The sequence below is a fragment of the Salmo salar genome, chromosome ssa20, assembly GCF_905237065.1.
Source record: "Salmo salar chromosome ssa20, Ssal_v3.1, whole genome shotgun sequence".
NCBI classification, from domain to species: domain Eukaryota; kingdom Metazoa; phylum Chordata; class Actinopteri; order Salmoniformes; family Salmonidae; genus Salmo; species Salmo salar.
The window spans coordinates 94625860-94638576 of NC_059461.1; the positions used below are offsets into that span (position 1 = coordinate 94625860).

The 12717-nt window shown below is 44.4% G+C and overlaps 1 protein-coding gene across 3 annotated transcripts in view; it reads right to left on the bottom strand.

The window, feature by feature from the left end:
* cep126 (centrosomal protein 126) overlaps positions 1–1176 on the bottom strand; it is a 47740-nt gene extending 46564 nt beyond the window's left edge. For all 3 annotated transcript variants that reach the window (XM_045704165.1, XM_045704164.1, XM_045704166.1), the window contains exons 1-2: positions 788–1176; positions 76–195 (exon numbers count right to left, since the gene is read on the bottom strand). In XM_045704165.1, the coding sequence (XP_045560121.1) occupies positions 76–195; positions 788–819 (152 nt within the window). In that variant the 5' untranslated portion in view covers positions 820–1176. The remainder of the gene's footprint in view (positions 1–75; positions 196–787) is intronic.
* Between the last annotated feature and the right edge of the window lie 11541 nt (positions 1177–12717).

A 12717-nucleotide genomic window follows, 5' to 3' on the forward strand; every position in this document is an offset into this window, starting at 1 on the left:
GTTTGCAAGACAACACAAACAGATCTGGGACCAGGCTACGATTTAAGCAGAAGAACGTAGGTAAAATAAACTTACTTCCTTCGTCGGTTGGTTTCCAGGGAGAAGCAGCGAGCTCGGGCCCTGCATGACTTCTGTTCCTCCACCAGAACATGCCGGTCATCTTCAAACACCCTGTCAGCTCCTATCCTGCTGGTTCTGACATCAGGCCCGGGTTAAGGTGTTTATGCTGATTGTGTCATTATAGGTACAATTCATACAATAAGAACAAAAATGTACATGCCTACTATCTTAATATGCAACAATAAACGACCCTACTTGTTGGCATGCAACAACAGGCAGCACCTGTTTCAGGTGCCAAGCTTCAGCCTAAACTCAATGTTTTATGTTGGCTAGGCCTCGTTGCAGAATACACGTCAAAGTAGAATGTTTATAGTCAGATCCATGTGAATTAATTCCAACCCAATTAGGCCTATTTATATAGAGTACAAAGAAAAACATTTTATTTTCGTGTCAAACCGCTAGTTGGCAACCCATCCTTTATGGGATTAACTGACACATAAACAAACATTACAATAATTCACTGTGATAATTCTTCTTCCGGTGGTCTGTCTGCCTGCCTGCCAGTCTGTCTGTCCAAAAACAGAAACATTAGGACCTAAACTAGCCATCTAGCTAGATGATTTGTTCTAGGTAATAGACACAAAACACACACTCCCTAAGGTTATGTTTCCCACTGAGCTAACGTTAGCTAGGCTATATTAGCAATGTCAATGTTGTGCAAGGATACGAGTAGAACAAGTTGTCCTTCACAGCTTGCATTCTAGGAAACTACTGACAGGCTTGACAAGTTTACCAAAACCACCCACAGTCTTCATTCGACCAAGTTCAGGATTTGACCCCCCGGACAAAAACAGAGAGAAATGTTCGATAAAACGGGCAGTGACCCAGCTAACGAAACGCTAAGGTTACGGTCACTTCTTCCCCGTTCATTTCGTCGCATACAATATCAAATCAAATCGGGAAATGGTAAACTCTTGTATTATTACCCCACCGGGCAAAAAGTATTCCACAACTAAGTTTTATTAAGAAAGTCAATAAACAAGTTAGCGTTTTCTTGCTAAATTAATTTCTACAGCTGTCTGTGTACAACAGTCCACGCCATGTTGGCAACCGAGGACGCGCTTCCTTGACAACGGAAGGTTGGGATTTCTGCGCAGTACCGGAAGTTGGCCAGCAGGTGGCCCCTCTACAACACTGTTCCTATGTAGTCAGGTTACTTGTTGAAGATGGACTGACACACTGGTGAAATGTCCTTTTAAAAAAAATGTTTTTACTGTGCAGCTTGTGCACCTGGATATCAGAGTCCAGTTTAAACCTGATATTCCAATGAACATGATACATTCTATGTTGGACCCATATAATGTTTGATCCAACCTAGCCTGTGGACCTAATCAACTAAACGGCACGTACGGCACGTAAAGATTTTATGTACATAATAGTCAAATGCATATTGCTATTGAAAGCAGTTTGCTAATACTAAGGGTGGGTTTATTGCCATCATCCAATCAGCTAGAATGGAGCTGGTGTGTATAGCAGCCATTTTATGGGCTCCTGACCAATCATTCTACTTTGTGTGTTTTTTTGCTCTGATCTTAAAGCTGCAATATGTCACTTTTTGGGCGACACGACCAAATTCACATAGAAATATGAGACGTAGATTTGTCATTTTCATTGAAAGCAAGTCTAAGAAGCTGTAGATCTGTTCTGTGTGTGCTATTTTTTTGCTTCTCGTTCTTAAATTAATCTTTTGTGTCTTTTACTTTCAGTTTTGTAAACCAGCTTCAAGCAACTCTAAGGGGTTAAAGATAATATATTGTGGGTTATTGAAAATATATTTCACAGCGGTTTAGATGGTACAATGATTCTCTACACTATTTTCTGTTTTGTCACAAACTATAAGAATTTTAACAACCAGGAAATAGAGGAGTGATTTCTACATATTGCACCTTTAACTGTTTTTGTACATAATGTTTCCTATGACCGAAAAGAACTTCTGGACATCAGAACAGAGATCACTGACCTTCATTTTTGATGAAGAATTATTGTCCAATGACTCGGCTTTACAGGACATATTGCTCACCGGGGACCAGGCCCTAATCCCCGACCCTGATGAAACTATGATACAGAGGTCGATGTGGGGGCACCCTGATGAAACTATTATACAGAGGTCGATGTGGGGGGCACCCTGATGAAACTACAATACAGAGGTCGATGTGGGGGCACCCTGATGAAACTACAATACAGAGGTTGATGTGGGGGCACCCTGATGAAACTACAATACAGAGGTCGATGTGGGGGGCACCCTGATGAAACTACAATACAGAGGTCGATGTGGGGGGCACCCTGATGAAACTACAATACAGAGGTCGATGTGGGGGCACCCTGATGAAACTACAATACAGAGGTCGATGTGGGGGCACCCTGATGAAACTACAATACAGAGGTCGATGTGGGGGGCACCCTGATGAAACTATTATACAGAGGTCGATGTGGGGGCACCCTGATGAAACTACAATACAGAGGTCGATGTGGGGGCACCCTGATGAAACTGTGCTTGAGTGAGGGAGGGAGGGAGGGAGGGAGGGAGGGAGGGAGGGAGGGTGTGTGTGTGTGTGTGTGTGTGTGTGTGTGTGTGTGTGTGTGTGTAGGTTGGTCCAGGGGTGGAAGGGGAGAGAGGGGTAGATGTGTTTGTGGGGGAGGGTGGGGAGAGTGCATGTATGCATCCCACAGCTGTTGCTATGGTGTTAAGTACAATATAGGATGAATAGGAATAATTGTTTGCCAAAATAATAATTGCTTGACAAAAATGTAGATTTTGTGCTGCCAGTCCTGGTTATACAATCCTTCTGAGGAAATGCCTACATTATTATTTATTTGTCATTATTTATTATTTCTCAATTGTGGAAATAAATTAAGATCTGCTTGATTTTTTCATGTGTACAGAACCAGTCAAACGTTTGGACAAAACCTACTCATTCAAGGGTTTTTCTTTATTTTGACTATTTTTTACATGTTAGAATAATAGTGAAGACATCGAAACTCAGAAATAACAGATAGTGAATCATGTAAACTCAGCAAAAAAAGAAGCGTCCCTTTTTCAGGACCCTGTCTTTCAAAGTTATTTGGATTTTTACGAATTAACTTCATAGATCTTCATCGTAAAGGGTTTAAACACTGGTTCCCATGCTTGTTCAATGAACCATCAACAATTAATGAACATGCACCTGTGGAACGGTCGTTAAGACACTAACAGCTTACAGATGGTAGGCAATTAAGGTCACAGTTATGAAACTTAAGACACTAAAGAGGCCTTTCTACTGACTCTGAAAAACACCAAAAGAAAGATGCCCAGGGTCCCTGAACATCTGCGTGAACATGCCTTAGGCATGCTGCAAGGAGACATGAGGACTGCAGATGTGGCCAGGGCAATAAATTGCAATGTCCGTACTGTGAGACGCCTAAGACAGCACTACAGGGAGACAGGACGGACAGCTGATCGTCCTCGCAGTGGCAGACCACGTGTAACAACACCTGCACAGGATCGGTACATCCGAACATCACACCTTCGGGACAGGTACAGGATGGCAACAACAACTTCCTGAGTTACACCAGGAACGCACAATCCCTCCATCAGTGCTCAGACTGTCCGCAACAGGCTGAGAGAGGCTGGACTGAGGGCTTGTAGGCCTGTTGTAAGGCAGGTCCTCACCAGACATCACCGGCAACAACGTCGCCTATGGGCACAAACCCACCGTTGCTGGACCAGACAGGACTGGCAAAAAGTGCTCTTTACTGACGAGTTGCGGTTTTGTCTCACCAGGGGTGATGGTCGGATTTGTGTTTATCGTCGAAGGAATGAGCGTTACACCGAGGCCTGTACTCTGGAGCGGGATCGATTTGGAGGTGGAGGGTCCGTCATGGTCTGGGGCGGTGTGTCACAGCATCATCGGACTGAGCTTGTTGTCATTGCAGGCAATCTCAACGCTGTGCGTTACAGGGAAGACATTCTCCTCCCTCATGTGGTATCCTTCCTGCAGGCTCATCCTGACATGACCCTCCAGCATGACAACGCCAACAGCCATACTGCTCGTTCTGTGCGTGATTTCCTGCAAGACAGGAATGTCAGTGTTCTGCCATGGCCAGCGAAGAGCCCGGATCTCAATCCCATTGAGCACATCTGGGACCTGTTGGATCAGAGGGTGAGGGCTAGGGCCATTCCCCCCAGAAATGTCTGGGAACTTGCAGGTGCCTTGGTGGAAGAGTGGGGTAACATCTCACAGCAAGAACTGGCAAATTTTGTGAAGTCCATGAGGAGGAGATGCACTACAGTACTTAATGCAGCTGGTGGCCACACCAGATACGGACTGTTACTTTTGATTTTGACCCTGCCTTTGTTCAGGGACACATTATTCCATTTCTGTTAGTCACGTCTGTGGAACTTGTTCACTTTATGTCTCAGTTGTTGAATCTTGTTACGTTCATACAAATATTTACACATGTTAAGTTTGCTGAAAATTAACACAGTTGACAGTGAGAGGACGTTTCTTTTTTGCTGAGTTTAGTAACCAAAAAAGTGTTAAACAACTCAAAATATATTTTAGATTTTTAAAACAGCCACCCTTTGCCTTGATGACAGCTTTGCACACTCTTGGTATTCTCTCACCTGGAATTCTTTTCCAACAGTCTTGAAGGAGTTCCCACATATGCTGAGCACTTGTTGTCTGCTTTTCCTTCACTCTGCAGTCCAACTCACCCGAAACCATGTCAATTGGCTTGAGGTCGGGTGATTGTGGAGGCCAGGTCATCTGATGCAGCACTCCATCACTCTCCATCTTGGTCAAATAGCTCTTAAACCTGGAGGTGTGTTGGGTCATTGTCCTGTTGAAAAACAAATGATAGTGCCACTAAGCTTAAACCAGATGGGATGGCGTATCGCTGCAGAATGCTGTGGTAGCCATGCTGGTTAAGTGTGCCTTGAATTCTAAATAAATCACTGACAGTGTCACCAGCAAAGCACCCCCAAACATCACACCTCCTCCTCCATGTTTCACGGTGGGAACCACACACCTACTCTGCGTCTCACAAAGACACAGCGGTTGAAACCAAAATCTCACATCTTAAACTTCCACCGCTATGATGTCCATTGCTCATGTTTCTTGGCCGAAGCAAGTCTCTTCTTATTATTGGTGTCCTTTAGTAGTGGTTTCTTCTCAACAATTCAACCATCAAGGCCTGATTTACGCAGTCTCCTCTGAACAGTTGATGTTGAGATGTGTCTGTTACTTGAACATTTATTTAGGCTGCAATTTCTGAGGCTGGTAACTCTAATGAACTTATCCTCTGCATCAGAGGTAACTCTGGGTCTTCCTTTCCTGTGGCAGTCCTCATGAGAGCCAGTTAAATCATAGTGTTTGATGGTTTTTGCAATTGCACTTGAAGAAACTTTCATAGTTCTTGAAATTCTGCGGATTGACTGACCTTCATGTCTTAACTAATGATGGACGTTCATTTCTCTTTGCTTATTTGTGCTGTTTTTGCCATAAAATGGGCTATCTTCTGTATACCAACCCTACCTTGTCACAACTGATTGGCTCAAACGCATTAAGAAGGAAAGACATTTCCACAAATTCACTTTTAACAAGGCACATTCCAGGTGACTACCTCATGAATCTGGTTGAGAGAATGCCAAGATTGTGCAAAAATATATTTTAATTTGTTTAACACTAGAAGGCCAACAACCTGGAGTTGCCTCTTCACTGTTGACGTTGAGACTGGTGTTTTGTGGGTACTATTTAATAAAGCTGCCAGTTGAGGACTTGTGAGGCGTCTGTTTCTCAAACCAGACACTCTAATGTACTTGCCCTCTTGCTCAGTTGTGCACCGGGGCCTCCAACTCCTCTTTCTATTCTGGTTAGAGCCAGTTTGCACTGTTCTGTGAAGGGAGTAGTACTTAGCGTTGTACGAGATCTTCAGTTTCTTGGCAATGTCTCGCATGGAAAAGCCTTCATTTCTCAGAACAAGAATAGACTGACGAGTTTCAGAAGAAAGTTCTTTGTTTCTGGCCATTTTGAGCCTGTAATCGAAACCACATATGCTGATGCTCCAGATACTCAACTAGTCTAAAGAAGGCCAGTTTTATTGCTTCTTTAAATCAGGACGACAGTTTTCAGCTGTGCTAACATAATTGCAAAAGGGTTTTCTAATGATCAATGATCAATTAGCCTTTTTAAATGATAAACTTGGATTAGCAAACACAATTTCCCATTGGAACACAGGAGTGGCGGTTGCTGATAATTGGCCTCTCTACGCCTACGTAGATATTCCATAACAAATCAGTCATTTCCAGCTACAATAGTCAATTACAACATTAACAATGTCTTCACTGTATATCTGATCAGTTTGATGTTTGTCTAATGGACAAAAAAAAGAGCTTTTCTTTAAAAAATAAGGACATTCTAAGTGACCCCAAACTTTTAACAGTAGTATACATACATATTTTAGAACTATTTACAATACATACCGAGGTGAAGGAGTTGGAATGCTTACGGCTGTTAATCTGCTTCTGTTCTGTAGGTGGCGCTGTGTGCTCTTTTCAAAGGATGGGTTCCAATCTCTCAAAGACCTGAGGATCCATGTGTATGTACAGAGGTGGTCTTCCAGTGACTGGGATGAAACCCCAATTTGGGATGGGAGGAGGTTTTAGTAGGTGGAATATTGGAGAACAATTGAAGGTTTTCTCAGTCGCAGTGCAAATATCATGGTACAGCTATACAGACAATCATCATGGTATTTTAACCCATAACAATCCAAGATGGGGGGAGGTGGGGGATTCTACTAAGCTATATGGAATGGTTTTAAGAAGGTCATACCAAGGATCAATTTGCTATTTGATTTGGAATTTTAATACCCCTTGAAATATCCCCCCCCCCCCCAAAAAAAATATGATACATTATTTAATTGAATTTGGCCTTACTGCTATTAGCCCATACCAACACATTAAATTATAGATTCACTACATGGAACAACAGATCGTCCCAAAAATAAAGTAAAAGGACGTTTTTTCTGTCGTATATCTGTCCTACATTTTTACGTGTAGTTAACTGCTTATTTTTGGAACTAATATAACTAATAATATTTATATATTAATTAATTAATTAATTATTTATATATATATATATATATATATATATATATATATATATTAGTCTCCATACATATATCCATAATTTTTTTCATAGAGCGAAACTACTGGCATGTACACTACATGACCAAAAGTATGTGGACACGTGCTCGTCGGACATCTCTTTTCAAAATCCTGGGCATTAATATGGAGTTGGTTCCCCCATTTGCTGTTATAACAGCCTCCACTCTTCTGGGAAGGCTTTCCACTAGATGTTGGAACATTGCTGCGGGGACTTGCTTCCATTCAGCCACAAGAGTATTAGTGAGGTCGGACACTGATGTTGGGCAATTAGGCCCTGGCTCACAGTCCGTTCCAATTCATCCCAAAGGTGTTCGATGGAGTTGTGTCAACATGTTGTGACCATGACAGTTTACAATCCAGGGTTAATCAAAGCAGTTTAGTCATCTCAACTTGATCAATTTCCACATTATTTATTACTAGATTTAGATGAGGTTTAGGATTTATTGAATGATTTTTTTCCCAAACACAATACTTTTTAGTTTGAGTTATTCCTCCTCCACCAAACTTTACAGTTGACACTATGCATTCGGTCAGGTAGCGTTCTCCTGGTATCCGTCAAACCCAGATTCTTCCGTCGGACTGCGAGATGGTGAAGCGTGATTCATCACTCCAGAGAACGCGTTTCTACTGCTCAAGAGTCCAATGGCAGCGAGCTTTACACCACTCCAGCCGACGTATGGCATTGATGACGGTGATCTGCTCGGTCGTGGAAACCCATTTCATGAAGCTCCCGAAGAATAGTTATTGTGCTGATGTTGCTTCCAGAGGTAGTTTTGAACTCAGAGACAGATGATTTTTACGCGCTTCAGCACTCGGCAGCCCCATTCTGTCAGTTTGTGTGGCCTACCACTTCGCAGCTGAGCCGTTGTTTCTCCTTGACGTGTCCACTTCAAAATATCAGAATTTACAGTTCTAGCAGGGCAGAAATTTGACGAACTGACTTGTTGGAAAGGTGAAAGGCACTGAGCTCTTCAGTAAGGCCATTCTTCTGCCAATGTTTGTCTATAGAGATCGCATGGCCGTGTGCTCGAATTTTATACACCTGTCAGCAATCGGTGTGGCTGAAATAGCCGAATCCATTCATTTAAAAGGTGTCCACATACTTTTGTATATATAGTGTATGTGTTCATGAGAGTCTCACCTACATCTTTCCATAGAGGGGTCATAATTGTTTTGTAGGCCAAACCGTTCTGACGCTACAGACGATTTTGTGAGAAGACCGATTTTTCTGGTGGGCTGACAAAGATCTCTCTAGCTTGTTCACCTTTCACCGCAGATGCGGAAGTGCATCCGTTGGCGGATGTGGTGGAATGAGATGCATCCAATGCAAAACATATATCTCTAGCTTAAATGGTCCGAGGTAAAGTAGGTTTTATATCAGACATTCAACAGACATTAGCTGTTAAATCTCTTGTTCACAATAACTTTTGCATTGATTGTCATAGAAACATAAAAACAAGCGATAATTATTCCAAAAAAGGTCTGGTCTACTTTTACAACCTTTGATTTGCATAAAAAGTAAAGTGTTGATTTGTTAGAAATAATCAAATCATATAACAATGCTTTTTCATCTCTAGTCAGAACCTAGCAGTTGTTAGGGAGCAGGTTGCCAGGTGCCTTATCACAATGTGGGGTCAGCCAATCAAAGGCAGTCATCTTGGGTTCCAGATCCCCAATTCCTGCCGCCCCCTCTCAGTCTTCTTCAAGCAGTTGCAGAGAGACAAGCTCCTACACCTCTTCCCTGCCCAACACAGCTGGACTCATATCGTGACAAATGGGATGTTGTATAAAGTATGTAGAGGGAGGGACTTTGTAGTTGTGTCTATGACTGCTGGTTGTCCAGTGCAATATTAACTTTAGTTCTATACAGTTCTTTGCCATTTGTTTCTGCTCTATCGTGTAAAGGTTACTGTATGTATCTGTGCCTTCTTGCCCTGGTTTATTCATTTGGTATGTGAATATTCATCACCTCTATTTTCTCCTGTCACAGAACCAATACTGTTCTACCTGCCTGTGAATGTCCATAAAGTATCCCTATGTGTAACTCTGAAGTTGAATCATTCCCCATCTTCTCTGACCTGGGAGGCAGGGCTAGAGGGTCACAGACCAACAAATGGTGTGGAATTACTGATGTACATAATGAGATGATCTAAAGGTCCCCTTGTCTGTCCAGAGCCCTGACTACAGTTTTGTTTTCATGTACTTATAGAGACAACACTCCTTGACCTGTTCTTGAGACACCCCAACTCCGAAGATCTGCTCCTGGCTGACACCCCAACCCTGAAGACCTGCTCCTGGCTGACACCCCAACCCTGAAGACCTGCTCCTGGCTGACACCCCAACCCTGAAGACCTTCTCCTGGCTGACACCTCAACCCTAAAGATCTGCTCCTGGCTGACACCACAACCCTGAAGACCTGCTCCTGGCTGACACCACAACCCTGAAGACCTGCTCCTGGCTGACACCACAACCCTGAAGACCTGCTCCTGGCTGACACCCCAACCTGAAGATCTGCTCCTGGCTGACACCCCAACCCTGAAGACCTGCTCCTGGCTGACACCACAACCCTGAAGACCTGCTCCTGGCTGACACCACAACCCTGAAGACCTGCTCCTGGCTGACACCACAACCTGAAGACCTGCTCCTGGCTGACACCACAACCTGAAGACCTGCTCCTGGCTGACACCCCAACCCTGAAGACCTGCTCATGGCTGACACCCCAACCCTGAAGACCTGCTCCTGGCTGACACCCCAACCTTGAAGACCTGCTCCTGGCTGACACCACAACCCTGAAGACCTGCTCCTGGCTGACACCAGAACCCTGAAGACCTGCACCTGGCTGACACCCCAACCCTGAAGACCTGCACCTGGCTGACACCCCAACCCTAAATACCTGCTCCTGGCTGACACCCCAACCCCCAAGACCTGCTCCTGGCTGACACCCCAACCCTGAAGACCTGCTCCTGGCTGACACCACAACCCTGAAGACCTGCTCCTGGCTGACACCCCAACCCTGAAGACCTGCTCCTGGCTGACACCACAACCCTGAAGACCTGCTCCTGGCTGACACCACAACCCTGAAGACCTGCTCCTGGCTGACACCCCAACCCTGAAGACCTGCTCCTGGCTGACACCCCAACCCTGAAGACCTGCTCCTGGCTGACACCTATAGACCACTATGCTCCTGGCTGGGTACCTATAGACCGGGGTACCTATAGACCGGGGTACCTATAGACCGGGGTACCTATAGACCGGGGTACCTATAGACCAGGGTATTGTCACGGCTCCTCCTCTGCAGTGCAGGGGCGGTTCCCCCTGCAGGTAGAGGAGGGTCGTTAGTGATTGGAGCCACCTGGGCTCAGGGTATTTAACAAACTGCTCCACTAACCTCTGTCTCCTCGCTTGGCTTGCTCTCTCTCTCTCCCTGCTCCTCCAGGTATGATCCGGTTTCGTTTGTTACTTTGTTGGTTTAGTTAGTTTCCATTCAGTCATGTTTACACACACATATTCACGCATCCATGCACCTTACCTACACCTTACATTATGACATTTCCACACCTCATTCCTTTTTCTTTGTTTATAGTTAATAGTTTTGTTTTATAATAAAGAACGTTTTGAATTGGCCTATAACAGTTGTTGATGTTCTATCATTTTTGCCACAGGCTATGAGCTGGCCTGTGACAGTATCTATAGACCGGGGTACCTATAGACTGGGGTACCTATAGACCGGGGTACCTATAGACCACGCTATCTATAGACCGGGGTACCTATAGACCGGGGTACCTATAGACCGGGGTACCTATAGACCGCGGTACCTATAGACCGCGGTACCTATAGACCGCGGTACCTATAGACCGCGGTACCTATAGACCGGGGTACCTATAGACCGCGGTACCTATAGACCGGGGTACCTATAGACCGCGGTACCTATAGACCGGGGTACCTATAGACCGCGGTATCTATAGACCGGGGTACCTATAGACCGCGGTATCTATAGACCGCGGTACCTATAGACCGCGGTATCTATAGACCGGGGTACCTATAGACCGCGGTATCTATAGACCGGGGTACCTATAGACCGGGGTACCTATAGACCGCGGTACCTGTAGACCGGGGTACCTGTAGACCGGGGTACCTATAGACCGGGGTACCTATAGACCGCGTTACCTATAGACCGCGGTACCTATAGACCGCGGTACCTATAGACCGGGGTACCTATAGACCGCGGTATCTATAGACCGCGGTATCTATAGACCGCGGTATCTATAGACCGGGGTACCTAATGATGTTTTCTTTACTAATGATTCAGATGTGCCGCTTGAACCATGAAATCTGTTAAATCATGTCATGGTTTCATCCTCGCCGGTATGAAGTTTCCCCTTTCCCCTCTGTCTGCCATGGCCCGGTATGTTGCTACTCGCCTTGGGGCAGGGACCATTACAGAATGGAAGACTTGTGGGTCTTTTACAGTTTATGAATTGATGTGCTGATATGAATTACATGTTGATTCTTCTACATAGTGTATATGAATAGCTATTATTGGAAGATGTTTTAAACTGCTATTAGAATGTACACTTTGAGGTGTTGATGCTGTATAGCTAATTGTCCATTTCTCTTCGTGGACTATGGAAGAGGAGACATTTATCTTTTCAAATGGAAGCGTCGTATTCATGCCCTTTAACAACATAGAGTCTAACGGCCCGGGGCTGGGTTTCTACTAAGATAACATCTTAAAATAATTACATTTGGTCATGCCAAGGATCATTTATCCAATAAATATTGAATTTTAGGACCCCTGTAGTAAAGAAAATATTTTTTTAAATGTATTTGATGTAACTTACTGCTATTAATCCCTCATAGAAACACATTGAAAAACAGATAGTCCAAAAATAAGTCCAAAAATTAATCAAAGGGAAGTTTTTTTTAGTGTCTGTCCTCTCTATGTCGAAGTGTCTGTCCTCTCTATGTCCGAAGTGTCTGTCCTCTCTATGTCGAAGTGTCTGTCCTCTCTATGTCCGAAGTGTCTGTCCTCTCTATGTCCGAAGTGTCTGTCCTCTCTATGTCGTAGATCTACACTATACTATATATACACAACAGTATGTGGACACTCCTTCAAATGAGTGGATTCGGCTATTTCAGCCACACCCATTGCTGACAGGTGTATAAAAATCGAGCACACAGATGTGGTTATTGTGAAGTGGAACCTTCTAGGAGCAACAACGGCTCAGCCGCAAAGTGGTAGGCCACACAAGCTCACAGAACAGGGCAGCCGAGCGCTGAAGCTCGTAAAAAATAGTCTTTCCTCTGTTGCAACACTCACTACAGAGTTCATGCTTCATGAAATGGGTTTCCATGGCTGAGCAGCCGCACACAAGCCTAAGATCACCATGCCCAATGCCAAGAGTCAGCTGAAGTGGTGTAAAGCGCGCCGCCATTGGACTCTGGAGCAATGG